Genomic DNA, 19,194 nt, shown 5'->3' with positions numbered 1-19,194 from the left:
TTGTTCAATGCAGTTGCACGTTCTGGAAAGTAAGTCTTTTAGGATGATAACCCCCTCAGAGCTTGCACTGCAATGTGTGTAAATAATATTCTGTTGGTATCTAAGTTTTGTAAAAAAGGTTGTTATATCAATCAAAGGCAGTGCGATTGCCCTTCCTATGTAAAGAACGATGTTGGCACAATGTATTTTTTTCCATAACAGGGCACTTCGCATCGAAGTAGTTGTCGTAGAAACGTCGAAAAGGGCTCATTCGATTAGAAATTGGAGTGGCTAGTGCCCTTTTTAATAGTCGAAACTGATTGGAGGGAAATTAGCCCCCTTCCCCTCAGGGCAAGGATTTTAAGATATGCCCTAGGGTATATAAGAACGATGTTGGCAAAATGTATTATTTATTAATTTTTTCCTTTGGAGCAGGGCACTTCGTATTGAAGAAGTTGTCGTAGAAACTTTGAAAAGGGCTCATTCAATTTGAAATTGGATTTGGTTGTGCCCTTTCAATAGTCAAAAGTGATTGGAAGGCGACTAACGCCCCTTCAACGCCCACCATTTCCCGAAACACATCCAATAAAAACTTTGAGATAGCTGTTTTGTTCAGCGTAGTTGATTTCCAGATAGAAAATATGCTTTTGAGGAGGACACTCCCCCACAACCCTCAGGGCAAGAGTTATAAGTTATGCCCTGGGGCACATAGGTTTTTATTTGAAATCTTTGTCGTAGAAACTTGAAAAAGGGATCACTCGATTGGAAATTCAAAGGGCTAGTGCCCTTTTTAATAGTCAAAAGTGATTTGAGGTAACTAACCCCCTTCTCACACCCATCTCTTCCCCAAACACATCCGATCAATATTTTAGATCGCCATTTTATTCAACGTAGTTGAAAGTTTGGAAATTAGGTCTTTAAGGATGAAAACCGCTCCGCCCCCCAGCCCACAGGGCAAGGGTTGTAAGTTATGCCCTGGGGACATATAAGGTTCTTATTGAAAGCGTTAAAAAGTTCTTAGCGTAGAAGCGTAGAAAAGCTCGTTGAAAGAACTTTCAACGTAGTTGAAAGTTCTTGAAACTAGGTCTTTTAGGATCATAACCCCCTCAGAGCCCTCAGTGCAAGGGTTGTAAGTTATGCCTTGGGGGCATATAAAGTTTATATAGAAAGTTGTTATAAAAATTTCAAAAAGGGCTCATTGGATTGGAAATTGAAATTGCCCTTTTTAATAGTTGAAAGTGAGTGGAGAGTAATTAACCCCCCTCTTACGCCCACCATTTCCCTAAAAACATTCAATCAAAGTTTAAAGATAGCCATTTTTTTCAACGTAGTTCAAAGTTCTAGAAATTATGCATTTAAAGATGACAAACCCCCGGATCCCCACGGGCAAAGTTTGTACGTTCTGCGATAGAGACAGATAGAGTTGTCGTAAAATTTCAAAAGGGGGTCAGTCAATTGGAAATTGAGAGAGCTAGGGTCCTTTGTAATAGTCGAAAGTGATTGAAGGGTAAATAACCCCCCTCTCACGCCCACCATTCCTCCAAACACATCCAATCAAAATTTTCAGATAGCCATTTTGTTCGACGTAGTAAAAAGTTCTGGAACTTAGGTCTTTGAGAATGACCCCACCCAGCACTCAGGGCAAGGGCTGTAAGTTATGCCCTGGGGGCATATAAGATTTTTATTGAAAGTTTTGTCGTAGAAGCTTCAACAGGGCTCATTTGATTTGATATTAAAAGGGCTAGGGTCATTTTTAATAGTTGAAACTGATTGGAGAGCTACTACCACCCCTCTCACGCGCACCATTTCCCCAAACACATCCAATCAAGATTTTGAAGATAGCCATTTTGTTTAACGTAGTTGAAAGTTCAACTACGTTGAAAGTTGGAAAATCGGTCATAGAGGATGAAAACCCCCCTAACATACCTTAGGATGCGGGTTGTAATTTATGCCCTGGGGGCATATAAGGTGTTTATAGAAATCCTTGTCGTTTCCAGAAGGGCTCATTCGATTGGAAATCGAAAGGCCTAGTGCCCTTTTAATAGTCAAAAGTTATTGGAAGGCTTGACATTTTTATAGTAAAGATCGATGTGAGTATAATGTATTTTTTTTTGTTGTTGTTTAGACTAGGGCACTTCATATCGAAGGAGTTGTTGTTGGAGCTTCCAAAAGGGCTCATTCGATTGAAAATAGAAAGGGCTGATACCCTTTTTAATAGTCGAAAGTGATTGGAGGGCAACTAATCTCCCTTCTACTCCCACCCCCTACGCCCACCCTCCTATTTGCCCATTATGTTTAAAAACTAAATGTTGGCTTAAGACTAAATCAAAATACACTGTGTTAATGCTAATTCCCAATAAGGCATCTCAGTAGTATCCCAAGAACGACTAAGGGTATTATGTTCAAACTTTTAAGGCTACTTCTGCTCTTAAAATTTAACCAAATCAAAATAGAGTAAGTGTATCCAGATTTTTTTGCGAATGGTATCAAGTTTTCCATTTCAGGTAAACTAGAGGAGGTATGAAAATAAATTAAACACAACTATGTGTGTCCACATTTTTAAAAGGGTGTATGTTTTTAAAAATTGCTTAAAATTTCTTTACAACATACAAATAGCAAGCCAAACTATAAATTCTTAAAAACGAAAGCAGCAGGTTATGAGTTCTTTTGGCAGTGGAAAAACTGAGAGCTAGTACTAATAATATTAAACTCCGTGTTCCTCATACAATCACCAATCAGATTCATATTGCCAAGAGCTAACGCACCTTCACTGACTTTTCATTTATCAATGGTGAAATCCCTTCAAAATTGGCATTAGCATTTGTAGAAAGTGTTAGTGTAATAGGATCGTGGACAAGTTACCCACATAAATTTGAGATGTTTGGACTTTCATCTCTTGTGTGTAAAGTAAATGGAATCCCACTTTACAATCCATCTTTAGATAAACCCTATAGGACACTGTATGAGTTACCAATGCAATCCCTAGATCGAGATTCACAACTATTTGAAAATTGTATAGCTAAAGAAATGTTTGCTAAAACGCATGATTTCATTCTACTGGACTTGTCTGGTCTTCAAAATTGTGGTATTGTATGAACGGGGAACGTAGGTCTAGAGCGTAAACTTGCCGATCGATTGGCAGAGATTTTTGCATTAATATCGTTAAATCAATTTGAAACCTATTGGGAAATTACCCCCGAAGGCAGTGTACCGCTTGACCTTGCACCATTAACACCAGTCAAATAATCAACGTATTTAATATAGATCCATATATGTCGAAATACAAATCCTATTGTATACCATCAGACTTCCTTAAAAAATTGAAATTGTAAACAATACCATTATTATTGTTAATAGCAGTCCATCGAGTGTAAAGACAGTTCATTGGATGTGCACCTTTCAAACAGTGAAGAATGTTGAATTTTGTGATCCTCTTGGCCTATCATATACTTTCTACAATCCGCACATCGACAACTATATTGAAAGCACTGGAATGGCTATTATCCAAAACCAGAAGAGTTAACAATCTAACGACTAAAAGCTGTGGTTTTTATGCACTATTATATTTCATTTTTGCATGTCATGGTTGTGATAACGACAATCTTCTCAACATGTACGTAGATAATCATTGCCTGGACCGCTCTATAGTGGAAAATTCGCTCTCAAAGCCGTATAATACTGATTTTAGTGCCCTACAAATGAAAGGTTTTAAAAATGTATATAGATTCGTTTGTTAATAAAAAATAGTGCATAAACGCGACAATTAATTTATTCTCCTTTTTGGATTTCTTCTTCTTCTAGTGCGTATAGGCAAGTGTCGAGAACAACTAAGGATGGTAGATCATTTGATTTCACTGTATATTGATCTTGATTGGCTGCAAAGTCCGGGTCACATTTTCAACAGTGCAATATAACTTCACTCTTATTGTATCCTTTTGTATAGTCAATGATACTATTTACATTCATATTGTAAAATTCGCATGTTTCAATTTGCCTATTTGAAGCAATATCACATACAGTGTTTTCAAATGGTTGTAACAGCTCTATAAAAATCAGTAGGTTTATAGTCATAATAGCCAGTGTCTTCACAACGTAGAAACCAAATTGTCTTGTTCTCCCAACAGTCGAATTATAGTCCTGATTCTTCTTCCCAAAATAATTTAAAACCACGACGATACCGGTCTTGTAGAAATAAACTAAAATCTCGTTTAGGGTTCTTTCGAATCATACCAGGGTAGGTATTCTCCCAGTGATCACATTTGTCATGGTGACAATTGGAGCATAAATGTTCTCTAGGGTGAGAGTCACAAATCTCTTCAAGACAAGAATTACAGTCTTTAAATTGTACTGCATATCCTCTATGTAATTTCCATGGATTGCATAATTTACACTTTTCATTGTACTCATCAATAATTGTACAATTCTCACATGATGACCAACTGCCAAGGGTATACATACATAGTGGACATGTATAGAAGATTTTTCCAGTGTTAACTCTCTCACAGCTAATATGACACTTATCTATGATATATAAATTGAGAGAGAGATAGAGGAGTAACTGTGTGACGTCACAAAACCTGTTTGAACATGATCTTCTCTCTCTCTCATCTAGATAGAATCTTAAATTTCTATGGTAGTGTATTCAAAAGTCCACGATATCATTTTGCTTTGTTTCAATTAATATATCAATAAATTGAGTAAATACATTTGAGTCACATCGTAAAATTTGTATACAATAGTCCAATGATGGAGAATCATTTCTCATTACATCGTCAAGTATTCTTTAGCAAAATATTTTCCTTTGAAGAGATAACTCAAAAAAATAATCATCTAGAATCAAACATTTTTCAATAATCACAAGATTCAACATAATTCTCTCTTTCTCAAATTCATTCATTTTTCAATCCTAACACTCTCACAGCTGACTTTAGACTGATCAGGATTCGTTCTACTTCAAGAATATTCGCTAACCTACTTAAAAAAAATCTAACAAGAAGAAGAAAAAGAGAAAATTTTCGATTTCGAAACATTTTTATTGTGTGTAGGCTATAATTACAACAATAATATATTACACATACAATCACTTATATAACTTATTCTCCTCAATACGTTTCACTATTGCATTTAAAGCAACTTGAAGTCTATGTATATGCACTATGTCAACTTTCGCTGCGAAGCATAATTGTTCCTCCAATTTAAATTTTCTCAACAATATCACATATCTTGCATACATGTCATCCCATTCAAGACATAGTCGAGATCCTCTTGTAATTTTGACTGCTATGTTGGGTACTCTTGTTTTTGTATCATTGCTGCTGCTACCAGCTCCACTATCAACTTCTAATAGTGTAAACATACCACTCATTATTGAAAATATATATCTTGTCAAATAAAACGAGTATAAATCAACTGTTCTCTCTCTGAATTCTATTCTCCCACTAATATGAACTATACTGAAAATCCTTCCTTATATTAGTTCTGGTTGCTATGAGCGGTTGTTAGAGCCTCTTGGTTATTTTTAGTGACTGCTTATTTGGAACCCCTACTAATTTCAAAGACCATGTAACGAAAACTCCAGGGTCAACACAGCCCCCGAGGGCCCGGGGCAGGCGTTGTAATTTATGCCCTGAGGGATCTTATGGAAGGGATACTCGTAAAAACTTCAGAGAGTGATCATTTGATTGGAAATTGAAAGTTCGAGTTCACTTTTCAAGAGTCAAAAAGATATTGGAGGGCAACAAGCCTCCTCCCCCCCCCCCACACCTTCTTTTTCCACACCCATCTGATGAAAATTTTGAGATTGACATTTTCTTAAAAATAGTTCAAAGGTTGGATAACCAAAACTCTAGTGTCAATACAGCCCCCAAGAGCCCGGCTGAAGGCGTTCTAAGTTATGCCCTGAATGCATGTATGGTTCTCATGAAAGGGATGGTTTTATAAACTTCATAGAGGGCTCATTCGATTGGAAATAGAAAGTTCTAGTTCACCTTTTAAGAGTTGAGAGATTGGAGGGCAACTACCCCCCCCCCTATGCCCTTTTTCCCGCAAACAAATCCACTAAAATTTTGAGATAGCCATTTTTCTTTAATTGTTCAAAAATTAGATAACAAAAACTAGGGTGTCGACACAACTATTTATGCCCTGGGGGTATATATGGTTCTTATGAAAGGGATGCTCGTATAAACTTCAGAGAGGGCTTATTTGATCGAAAATTGAAAGTTTTAGTTTACTTTTTAAGAGTCAAAAGAAATCCAAAAGCAACTAGCCCCCCCCCCCCCTACACACCGTTTTTCCCCCAACCCAATCCAATAAAAATTTTGAGATAGCCATTTCGTTAAAAATAGTTCAAAGGTCAGACAAGAAAAACTTCTGTGTCAACGCTACCCCCCAGGGCCCGGGGGCAGGCATTGTAAGTACAGCTCTGGGGGCATATATGGTTCTTATGGAAGGGATGCTTGTATAAACTTCAGAGAGGGCTCATTTGATTAGAAATTGGCAGTTCCCGTTCAATTTTTTAGAGTCGAAAGATATTTGAGGGCAACTAGCCCCCCCCCACGCCCTATTTTTCTAATACCCATCCGATAAGAGCTTTCAAAGAGCCGATTTTTCAAAATGCCCGGCGTGCATATATAGCTGTTATGGAAGAGATGCTTGTATAAACTTCAAAGAGGGCTTATTTGATTTGAAAATAAAAGTTCTAGTTCAGTTTTTAAGAGTCAAAAGATATCAGAGGGCAAATGTCCTCTCCCACACTTCTTTTCCCTCAAAAGCATCCACTAAAAATTAGTATATAGCCATTTTGTTAAAAATAGCTCAAAGGTCACATAACAAAACTCCACTTTCAACACAACCCCCCAGGGTACGGGGGCAGGCGCTGCAAGTTACGCCCTGGTGGCATATAGCCTATGGTTCTTCTAGAAGGGATGCTAGTATAACCTTCAGAGAGGACTCATTTGAATGGAATTGAAAGTTCTACATCCATTTCTAAGAACCAAGAGAGATCATAGGTCAACTAGCCCCACCCCATGCTCTTTTTTCCGTAAACCTATCCATTACAAATTTTGAGATAGCAATTTTTTTAAATAGTCCAAAGGTTGTATAACAATAACTCCGGTGTCAACAAAACCCCCCAGGGCCCAGGGGCCAGGCGTTGTAAGTTATATCCTGGGGCCATATATGGTTTTTATGAAAGGGATGCTCATATAAACTTCAGAGAGAGCTCATTTGATTTGAAATTAAAAGTTCTAGTTCACTTTCTCAGAGTCAAAACAGATCAGAGGGCATCTAGCCCTTCCCCCCGCCATGCCTTTTTCTTCCCCAAACCCATCCAATAAGATTACTGAGGCAGCCATTTTGCTAAAAATAGCTTCAAACATCAGATATTAAAACTCTGGGGCAACACAGCCCCCCAGGACCCAGAGACAGGCATTGTAAGTTATGCCCTAGTTGCATATATGGTTCTTATAGAAGGGATGCTTGTAAAAATTTCAAAGAGGACTCATTTGATTGAAAATGGAAAGTTCAAATTCACTGTTAAGGAGTAAAAAGATATCAAAGGGCACTTAGCCCCCCCCCCTGATGCCTATTTTCTTCAAAACCATCCAATAAAAATTTTGAGATAGCCATTTTGTTAAAAATAGTTCAAACATCAGATAATAAAAACTCCGAGGTGAAAACAAACCCATTTTTTTACTTTGGTATTATACTTTGATGCTAGTTTTGATACTTTGATGAACATTTTGAAAAAAAAAGTTTTATTTGAAATAAAGAATTTTTAAAAACTTGAAACTTTTGCAATAAAAAAAAAACAAAAATTAATTTAAAAAAACGTAAAAAAAGTTTTTCAAAGAAAAGTATAGGCCATTTTAAATTTAAGATTAGCAAATACATATACCTGTTAGAATTCAAACTCAAGATGACCAGAAATTACTATTGAAGAACAAATGAAACCCAAAACGAACAGAAATTAAATAAACAATCATAGCAAGAAAACATACAACAAGTTATAATATAAATGAATAAATAAATCTTAAAGTGAGTAATGCTTAAGTTCAACATGCAAATCAAGGTTAAAACCATAAAAAATTGTTATTAAAGCATAAATGAAACCCAAGACGATCAGAAATTAAATAAAGAATCAATGCAAACAAACATGCAATAGATACTAATGTAAATGAATAAATAAAATCTTAAAATGAGTGAAACTTAAATTGAATATGCATATCAAGCTTAAACAAACAAAAATAACTACAAACAAGAGTTTAGGTATTGCCTCCTTCTCTCATTGTAAAAGTCTAAAACCTATTGAGTCATGGCGCTTTACTGAAAACTAGCCTATATGTGTCTTGAACAGTCTTGGAAAGTATAAATAAAATCAAATTGAATATTTGATATAAAATGATATTAATTGTTTTAAGATCCATCATCTAAAGATTTTATTCAAATGTAATTTTATTCTCATTGTCAAGACTCTAAGAAATTGAAAAAAAAAATATTTGTAATATAATTCGTTTTCAATAAAGCACCAATGGCACAGTAGGCCTTAGGTCTTTATAGTTAATGAAAGGGACAATATTAGGGGTGTTGAACAATTTTAGGAAGAACTAAAAAATTAAATTGAATATTTGATGTATAATGATATTAATTGCTGAAAGCTTGTCAGCTCAAAATTTTACTGTAATTTTAATGTTTATTTTCAATATTAAGTACAAAAGAAAATATTTGGAATACTGTTCATTATCAATAAAGCAATAATGACGCAGTAGGTTTTATACTTTTACAGTGAGAGAAGGAGGCAATACCCAAACTCTTGTCTGTGGTGATTTTTGTTTGTTTCAAGCTTGATTTGCATATTCAATTTAAGTTTCACTCGTTTTAAGATTTATTTATTCGTTTACATTAGTATCTATTGTAGCCTATATTTGTTTGTATTGAGTCTTCATTTGATTTATGTTTGTTTTAGGTTTCATTTATACTTCAATAGCAAAATATTTTTTTTTGTTTTAAGCTTGATTTGCATATTCAATTTAAGCACTACTTGCTTTAAGATTTATTTATTCGTTTATATTATTACTTGTTGTATGTTTTTTTGCTATTACTGTTTATTTGATTTCTGTTTGTCTTGGGTTTCATTTATTCTTTAATAGTTATTTCTGGTCGTTTTGAGTTTGAATTTTAACAGGTATTTTTATATTCTGATCTTAAGTTTAAAATGTCCTTTACTTTTCTTTGAAAAGTTCTTTTTCAGAAAGTTTTTTTTTAATTAGTTAATAGAAACATCCTCAATATTCTGAAGTAATGTTTTTGGCATTAGTGTACACTTAAGCCTGCTCAGAAGGAAACACTTAAAAATTCTAAAAACAACCTTAAAAAATCCTCAAATAATTACTTATATTATTCTTCAAAGTGATGAAAAACACATAGGAAATATATGATTTGCGCAATAAATTTGCACATTTGGGGGGGGGCAAAAAGTGAAGTATTTTAGGAATGATATAAGTATGCTAAGTACTTTAGGATTTTTGAAATTGTTTTCAGAATTTTATACTATTTTTTTCTTAGTGGGCCTAACTATACACTAATACTATGTTTTCTTTTAGTCAATTTATGTACCCTAGGGCTATATCTGGGACCATTAGGGGTGCTGGGTGCATTGTCAGAATAGCAACCATGATAATTACAAAGAGCCCTAAACAAAGAATCTAACATCCTGCATATTACAAAGTATGAATTTCATTGTTTTAGAGTTTTCTTTAATTTAAGAAATTTGCATGTGAATTGATTATAATGTTTAAAAAGGGCATAAAAAGACCTAAGCTACCCCAGAAAAGCCTCTCATCTCAGTCTTAAACGAGGGCAGGATAAAGGGCAATTGGATTGATTGGGTCCAATTGGACCCCACATTTGAAACAACCCTGTACTAGTATAAAAATGAACAAAAAAAATTTGAAATTCAAACCAAATTGCTTTATGAATTATTCAAATTATGAATTATTCAAATAATTAAATACATATTATTTTAATTTCACAATGTTTGATGAGATTTATTAATGTGTTTATTATTTTATAACATACACTTTATGGTATAGAAAAGTGAAACAAAATATAAGAAATTATTTAGTCATAAAAGGTCCTGCAAAATTACTTTAAATGAGTGTACATTCAAAGAGGATGGAACACACTAATCAAAAGTGCAACTGCATAGAAAGCTTACAAATGGTGAAATAAAAAGCCATCATTGGACAATATTAGGAATCAAAAGACTAGAGTGTTTTGTTTTTATTGTCAGTTATTCAGTATGGGTCTCTCAATTGCACTAGCCACTGTAGGATCCAAAAATTGGTCAAATAAATTCAATAAATTAGCCACACATGAAAAAATCAAACAATCCTTTGGTAGCTATGTTAAGATGTACAGAGCTTCAAAAAGACTTTCTGCTGAGCAAACAATAGACAATGTTCAACACAAGTTGTTGAACCAAGAAAAAATAAGGTAATAAGACACTTTAGAGATTACTTTCTGTAGCTCAGTTTATAGCAACATATTATCATGTTTAGAGGATCCATCAAAAACCTAGGCAATGAATGAAATGGAAATTTTCTAAGTATACTTGAATTACTTGGGAAATTCGATCCAGTAGTGCAGGATCATGTAAAAAGAATTGCTGTAAAACAATAACACTGAAGTTATTTAAACAAAACAATACAAAATAAAGGAAACTTAATAGAGAAAAAACTAAAAACTAAAATTATTGATAGAATAGAATATGAAAAATATTTTCCCATTATTCTTGATTGTAGGCTATTCCAGATGTCAGTAATCAGGAACAAATGACTGTTAGCATCAGATATGTCTCAAATGGAACATTACCAGACCCAAATATTGCTATTTATGAACAATTCATCAAATTACGCATGCTGGATAAAGGTGCTCCCCTTGGATAATAAGTTAACTAAGATTATTATGCATATTATAAAGTAAGAATTGTTTTCTTAACATGTCTTCTTATGACCTGGAGTGGTTGTAGATTTATACCATATGGAGAAATTGTTTCCAATATTTTATCTAACTTAATAATAATAAATCAATGCTTGCTGATTATATAACTTTAATAAATAAATTTACAATCAAACAGTAATTTTGAAATCCATGGTTTAAGCCTTTTTTATGCACAAAAATAGAAATTTTCTTGTAATTTTCAAGGGTTCAAAAAGGACTTAAATTTTAATTTGCAAGAGAAGCAATTATTATACTTGTAAAGAGCATAAAAAAGGCATCAAGTGGTATATTTGCTTTATTCATAAGTCAATAATATGAAAAGTAAAATATTTACCAACATGTAATATATAGAGAAGACCTCACATAAAAATCCAATTGGACCCTGTGCCTATTTGATCTGTGCCTGTCTTGAACTTTAACATATTTGTTTGTTTAGTAATGAGATCACTGTTGAATCAATGAAAAATTAATAAGTATATTATTTAGGGTTATATCTGGTCCTAATAGAACAGCAGTAGGGTGTAATTGTCAGGCAGCAGCCCCTAGGCATAGCCTATATGGTAAATTTTTACCAAATCATATTATTGACTTACAAATAAAGTGAATATACCACTCAATGCCTTTTTTTATACTCTTTCCAAATATAATAATCATTTTTGTCAGAAATGAATTTTACCCCCAATCCTATATATACCAATTCAGGGTACATATTTGGGTCAATATTTACCAAATGATATTATTGATTTTTAGATAAAGTTACTATACAATTTAATGCTTTTTTTATGCTGATTACAAATATAACAATCATTTCTATTGGAAATGAATATATGCCAATTCAGGGTATATATTTCTACATTAGAGGGGGTGGGGCAAACTTCATTTCTGATGTAAATGGGAGGTAAATTTAAACTTTACCTCCACCCCCCTTAATGTAAAAATATATACCCTGAATTGGCATATATAGGGGGGGGGGGCTAAAATTCATTTCGAATAGAAATGATTGTTATATTTTTAATGAGCATAAAAAAGGCATCAAATGGTGTATTCACTTTATTCCTAACTTAATAATATGATTTGGGAAATATTGACCCATATTTGCACATTAGGGAGGGGTGGGGGACAATTTTATTTCTGATGTAAATAGGAGGTAAGTTGAAACTTTACCCTCACCCCCTAATGTGCAAATATATACCCTGAATTGCTATATAGGGGCGGGGGTAAAATTCATTTACAAGAAAAATGAGTATTATATTTGGAAAGAGCATAAAAAAGGCATTGAGTGGTATATTCACTTTATTTGTAAGTTGATAAGGTATTTGTTTAGCCTTGTGACACCTGATAAGGAGACATGTTAAGAAAACAATTCTTACATTAAAATATGTATAATGATCCTAGTTCTTATATTATCCAACAGGAGAACCTTTATCATCAAGTCTTTCCTCTAAATATCCTTCTTTTTCAAGCTTAAAAGAAAATGTTTCCTAAACCCACGTTAAAATTACCACGTTGCTTAGGTCTTTTTAAATTGCCACCTAATAAGTTGTTTTATAGAGAGCATTCATGCTAGTCTTAAGCGTTCATATTTTGGTTTTGGCCCATCGCCACTGCACTTTAAAAAAAGTTTTAAAAAGACTAACACGAATACTCCCTATAAAACAATTTATTAAGTGCCAATTTACAGGGTCAATTTAAAAGGACTTAAGCAACGTGGTACTTTTAACGTGGGTTTTGGAAACATTTTCTTTTAAGCTTAAAAAAGAAGGATTTTTAGAGGAAAGACTTAATGATTAAGGTTCTCCTATTTGATAATAAAAGAACTAGGGTCGTTATACATATTTTAAAGTAAGAATTGTTTTCTTAACATGTCTCCTTATGAGGTGTCATAAGGCTAAACAATTACCGTTGATAATATGAGTTGGTAAAAATTTACTACCTATATTTGGAAATTGGCTAGTGTTAAATAGAAATTCAATGGCTTCACTCTTTTGTTATTTCTTGAATAATTTTCATTCAAAAGTAAACTTCATGCAAAACAGGGTAAAATTCTACTTTAGTTATTTTTACCTATCTTGGAAAGGGGTGAGGTTAGGAAAATGAAACTTTCAGGGATGGGTCTACAGGCTAAAATATGTCCTGGGAAGATATTTTGAAGTACTTATCTCCTCTCCTTCTCCCTCTAGAGGATCCTGAAATTTGCCTACATGACAGGTCTATACCTATTGAAATTTTGACAAAACAACATTTTACCTTAATTTTCAGTTATAAGATTCTTTTTCTCTGGCTTTAGTTCTGAAAATGCAATTCCTGTTATTTGAGTAGTATTTTAAGCCATATCAATGTTAATTTTCAAAATTTAGGAAATGTATTTGCATATCCTTAAAACTCTATAAATGAGGATTGAGCAAAATTGTGAAGCTGAAAACAATTTTGTTGGACTTCATTTTAAGCAGAAGATCTATTTTTAAAGGTCATAAAAGGTCAGGACCCTGTAGAGGGAAAAGGAGTGGAGGTAAGTGCTTCAAAATACCTTCCTGGGACGTACTTTAGCCTGTAGATCTATCCGTGAAAATTTCATTTTCCTAACCAAACTCCTTTCCAAGATAGCCAGAAGTAGCTAAAGTAGAATTTTACCCAAAACTGCTCTAAATCCCATTTATTGGGCTATGATCTATAGGTTATTATCCTGTTGTAGGATGTTAATAAATGTTCAACATGGTTCTAGCCATCAAATTCACTTTCCTGCCTTACCCTAAGCCTCCCCACCCATTTTGCTCAAAATTATGAACTGACACTAATATAATGGCGAAAGATCACCTTCGGCCGGAGATCTTTCATTAATCATTTTAAATTAGTAATTGGTTTTATGCTGTCAACCGCTTTACGACTTAAATTTTTTGGGTAATAGAGTCAGTGTTGCCACTCGACCAACACCGCTCCTCGGCGCCGGCCTTGTCAAAAAGCGGCATATCCGCGGCATCCTTGAACTAAAATACGGTGAAAACCGCGGCATGCTCAAAATTCTTAGAAAAACTCTGTTTTGTATTTTTGAGAGAGAATGGTTGAAAAGTATCGCTTTAATATGAATTTTGATTCAGTGTCAAGTAAAGTATGGTAAAAATCGGTCATAAATTTGAGAAAACACTTGCTGTCTATCCTTCTTTTCAGCGGTCAAAGGTAAGTATGGTCAGCTCAGTCCGTGAACACACATTTGTCGTTAGTCTTTTTCGTCAAGCACACAAAACAGGTAAAAGTGCTCAGGTACCACAGCAGGGAAAGTCCACGGTGGGAAAACCGTATAAATGTGAAGTGAATAGTGAAGAAATTAAAAGCGATTTTCCCTTGGGCCTTCAAGCCTATCCAATAGTATAATTGATGGGTAATTAGATTCTCGTATCTCAACCTTTTTTAATTAATGTTTAATGAAAATCAATATAAAAAGCTTCTAGAAGGAACATTCAGATAAATAATACAAGACAAACAGACAAGATTAATCGGAATCGGACTGTTCACGTATGTCACAAACAATTTCTTTGGCCAGACCATACACAATGCTTTGACTCAAAACGTTACAGTCACGAGAAGAGGCACTAGCCTTCACTTTGAGTACACGCTTGACTAGTCCGGGTTCTAGCTCTAGCACTGACTTGCCCGAGTCAAGCCCTCCTTTAGAATTGCACTTAAGGCCACACTTGGTATTCGGTGTTGCCGAAAGAGTCACTGCACTCAGTCGGTTTCGCTTATCAGTTTTCACTTCCTTTAGCAAACTGAAGAGACGCTCGGCAATAACGTTTAAGAATGAGAGTAAGAAAAAGCACTGAACCATTTTCCCGACATTTGGGAACATCCGACTACCATTTGGTGACTTCGTTTGCAAGATGGGGCGCCAGTAAACGACAATGTCCATGTCATCTACGTCAGAGAGATCGACAGTACTAGGCAGAGCTACACTCGGTATAGACCGCCATTCCTGCTCTATTTTTGCTTTATTCCAAAGCGAAGAATCGCAGTAGTCGAAGAACTGACGAAGACTGAGAATTTTCAGTTCATAACTAGAGCTTGGGGTAAGCAAGTATACCAAGTCGTAGATCTTTTCAGAGAATGGAAAACGGTCAAGGATTTGTTGAACAGCTTTGACGTAGAAATCCCTCGCGGAGCGACGAATTCGGAGACTTTCCGCTACAAAACGGCCACTGGTGATTCTCGTTTCGAGCCCCACAAGGGAATCGTACCCTTTGTAGCTGATATAGACATTTTCGTCGGGAAGATAGTTCACTTCGTCATGCGGATTGGTGTCAAAAGGGTTGACTGTTCTAACATATGAACGCTTCATAAAGTTCATGGCTAATGTCCGAAGAAGTTTTTCCACCTGGGTTTTCATAAGGTGAAATAGGGGTTTTTCAGACTGGAAGATGGTGTTGAACTCATTCAGCTCTCCCAACACGTACTCGACAAAAAACATCATAACCCTCGAGTATGGGTTGTTTAGTGTCATTCTGACATGATCATTAGCATGCGAGTGGTCATCTAGTACCAACGAGTTCCAGTACAACGTAAGAGTATCCCACTGTTCGAGAATACGGCGTGCACAGTTTTGAAACAACAACCAGCGTGTTGGAGCCAAAGCAAGGAATCTGTGCTGTTCTACTTGAGTAAAGACTTGAAATTCCTTCCTATATGCATCTCGGCGTTTTGCACTGTGCTTGAAGTGATTGCACACAGTCCGATATAGATCTTCGAGGCTCTTGGACAGTTTTTTGCAAGCATGACTTGCAATTAGGGCACACAGATGGCAGCTACATTCCACAACTGTAACTCAGGGATATTTCCCTTCAACAAGTGTTTTGACTGAGTGGTTTATCCCCATCATAGCATTCGTTGTGTCAGAGCAGAATCCGACCCAGTTTTTTAGAGGAACGCCCGCCTTCTTGACATAATCCATTACCTTCCCTAGCTGGTTGAATAGACAAGACGCTGATCCGTCGCTGCATTCGACAAGAGCGAGCAAATCTACTTGCAAATTTATTGCTTTGTCACAAAAGCTGACATACACAGCAAGTTCTTTGACTACTGAGAAATCTGGTGTCGTCAATTAATACGAAGAAAAAATTTGTTTTCAGGTTTTCAAGAAGCTTCTAATGATAATGACGGGCCAACGCGTATTGAAAACTATTAGTTACTTTAGTTTTACCAAGGTTAGCCTGGCTTAAAAGATCTAGGCCTAATAAACTTTTCACAACTTTCAGCACGTCTTCAGAAAGCGAATAGATTAGTCTGCACTCAACAAGATATGTCACCAGCTTCGCTTAAACAGTGGCCACTCTTTCAATTTTTGAATCATAAGGAAAATGAAGACTCAATGGTATGGTCTTAGAAGACGAAATTTATTTTCTTCGTGAGCTTTGGTCTGTTTGTGCCTTTTTGAGTCGTGTTTCCCTTTTTTACAAACGAAATCCTTTTTGCAGTAAGGACAGTGAGCTAAATATCCACTGTTATGACCAGTCAGCACCTTTCCTTTTTGTAACCATTCATTAAAGTCAGGTTCTCTTTCACACTCAGTTTTGTATCTTTGGTCTGCCCTTTTCTTTGTGATCCTTGGTTTTTTATTGGAGGGTTCATTATTTTCCGAGTCTTTATCACCGTCCTCATATTCCTGATCGATATCTATCACTTCTGCCATTATGTTGTAACACGTTTGGTCTATAAACAAGAGAAATATTTAGCTAGTATTGATCCTGCTAGTCTTTGATTTACAATAATATAAATATGGGTCTTGATATTATCATAATACCATGTTATAACACAATACTATGTCAACTTATGGGCCATTTTAGGAAGAACTATCGTATCGGTTATAACTAGATAAATAAAAAAGAAGTTTTTTAAACTGATAATAAGGAGAAAATTAAAGCTCAAGACAAACAGATATTATTCAGTAAATGAATGATTGACCCTTCTCAAAACCGTACTCTTTACGCTAAAGTTTGACTGTTTATCCCAGTTTTTTAAGAACGGCTACTGAAATACAGTTTAATTAGAACAGGAAGCTTTTTTGTAAGGGCTAACAGTTTTAGTGTAAGGAGCAATGCATTGAGGAAGGGGCAACCCTTCACATATGGAATAATTTCTGATCGTTTTGAGTTTTAATGTTTCTCTCCTTACTTTCAGTTAAAAAAAAATTAGTTTTTTTTAGATTTCTGAATCGTTCTTCAAATAATGCCAGTAAATCCGGTTCATCTTTCTTGAAATATACCCCCTCCGTTACGGGAGACCCCTCCGTGGAAATTGCATTCGACGTACAGTGCACCCCCCCCTCCGTCCAATTCTCTCCAGATAGTTCCATCCGTGCTTATAATCCCCTCCCCTGTAAAATTTCTTGCGGACGATTCAGTCTGAAAAATTCTCCTTAGCATACTTTCACTTGAATACAAACTTTAATCTCTAATCAGTTTCTCGCTTACTCCAGAAATGCCACCTCCCGTGGAAATTTTTCCCCGAAAATCAAAGCACGCGGAAAATAGCCCCTGAATAATTCCCGTGGAACATCTCTACACGCAAAATGGAGTTGGAAAAGAGAATGTAAGACAGTTAAAAAGAATTTCGTATAGGAACTTTGTCAAATCCCCCAGTGTAAAATTTCCCCTGGAAATTTGCCCCCCCCCCCCCAAATTTCTACCCAAGATTCTCCCTATTGAGATCAACCCCAAGCACACCCCCCCCCCCCAAAAAAAATGTCTGAATAATTCCCAATAATGAATACTATTCATAAAAAATAGGCAAATTTCATAGCTTGACCCGGACTGTGGGTGAGTCTTTTTACCCCCTAAAGACATAGTTATTGGATCTTTTAACTATACTGAACAAAATGGCTATCTCGAAATTTTTATCAGGTAATCTGTCTTGTCTTGGCTAATCCAGCCATTTAAACATTTGCCTCTCAATTACTTGGACTATCTGTCTTGGCTTTTCTCTGTCTACAATTACCCAGCCCAGTCTTGATGCAACCGATTGCCCAAAATACTTGATAAATTCAATTCAATGTTTTTTGATCAATATGCACAACAACAAAAAAGAATATTTTTCAGCAAATCAACTAAAACAAGACCTTTGCTGTGGGGGAATTTTATATCTTAAAAACCTTTGCAAGTGTGTACTCAACAATTTTTTAAGATTTCTTAGTGAACAGACGAACAGTATAGTAAAGAACGATGTAAAGAACGATGTTGGCGCAATGTATTGTTTTTTTTTTTGTTTTTTTGTTTTTTTTTTAGACCAGGGCACTTTGTATCGAGGGAGTTGTCGTAAAAACTTGGAAAAGGGCTCATTCGATTGGAAATTGGAGTGGCTTGTGCTCTTTTTAATAGTTGAAAGTGATTGGAAGGCAACTAACACCCCTTCCACGCCTACCATTATAAGAATACCCAAAAACATCTAAAATACATAAAATTTTAAGATAGCCATTTTGTTCAACGTAGTTAATTTCCAGACAAAAATTATATTTTGAAGAGGACACTCACCCCACAGCCCTCAGGGCAAGGGTTATAAGCTATACCCCCGGGGCATATAAGGTTTTTATAGAAAGTGTTGTCATAGGAACTTCACAAAAACTTATTTGATAGAAAATTGAAAGGGCTAGTCCCCTTTATAATAGTCGAGAGTGATTGGAGAGCAACTAACCCCCCTCTCATGCCCTCTTTTTCCCCAAGCACATCCAATCAAAATTTTAAGGTAGCTATTTTGTTCAGCGTAGTTGATTTCCAGATAGAAAATATGTTTTTGAGGAGAACACTCCCCCCAAACCCTCAGGGCAAGGGTTTTAAGTTATGCCCTGGGGGCATATAAGGTTTTTACAGAAGGCGTTGTCGTAGAAACTTCAAAACAGGCAAATTCGATTGGAAATTCAAAGGGTTAGTGCCTTTTTTAATAGTCGAAAGTGATTGGAGGGCAACTAGCCCCCCCCTCCATGCCCATCATTCCCCCAAACACATCCAATCAAAATTTTGAGATAGCCATTTTGTTCAGCGTAGTTGATTCCCCGACAGAAAATATATTTTTGAGGAGGACAATCTCCAACAACCCTTAGGGCAAGGGTTTTAAGTTACGCCCTGGGGGCGTATAAGGTTTTTATAGAAGTCGTTTTCTTAGAAACTTCAAAAAAGGCTCATTTGATTTGAAATTCAAAAGTCTAGTTCCCTTTTCAATAGTCGAAAATGATTGGAG

The 19,194-nt window shown here is 35.4% G+C and overlaps 1 protein-coding gene across 2 annotated transcripts in view; it reads right to left on the bottom strand.

Annotated features, from left to right (window-relative positions):
- LOC148939000 (general transcription factor IIH subunit 3-like) overlaps positions 1-13,851 on the bottom strand; it is a 72,058-nt gene extending 58,207 nt beyond the window's left edge. Inside the window, exon 1 of one of the 2 annotated variants that reach the window (XM_089107376.1) lies at positions 13,792-13,851. In XM_089107376.1, the coding sequence (XP_088963502.1) occupies positions 13,792-13,819 (28 nt within the window). In that variant the 5' untranslated portion in view covers positions 13,820-13,851. Of the gene's footprint in view, positions 1-13,725; positions 13,750-13,791 lie in introns of those variants that run through there. The other variant, XM_089107377.1, reaches the window with a different exon arrangement.
- Between the last annotated feature and the right edge of the window lie 5,343 nt (positions 13,852-19,194).

This window comes from Artemia sp. Qi Xiang Cuo, unplaced genomic scaffold (genome assembly GCF_049724085.1).
Source record: "Artemia sp. Qi Xiang Cuo unplaced genomic scaffold, ASM4972408v1 HiC_scaffold_23, whole genome shotgun sequence".
Classification (NCBI taxonomy): Eukaryota; Metazoa; Arthropoda; class Branchiopoda; order Anostraca; family Artemiidae; genus Artemia; species Artemia sp. Qi Xiang Cuo.
Note: the sequence above shows the minus strand (reverse complement) of the source record. Positions and strands in the feature narration are given on the sequence as shown.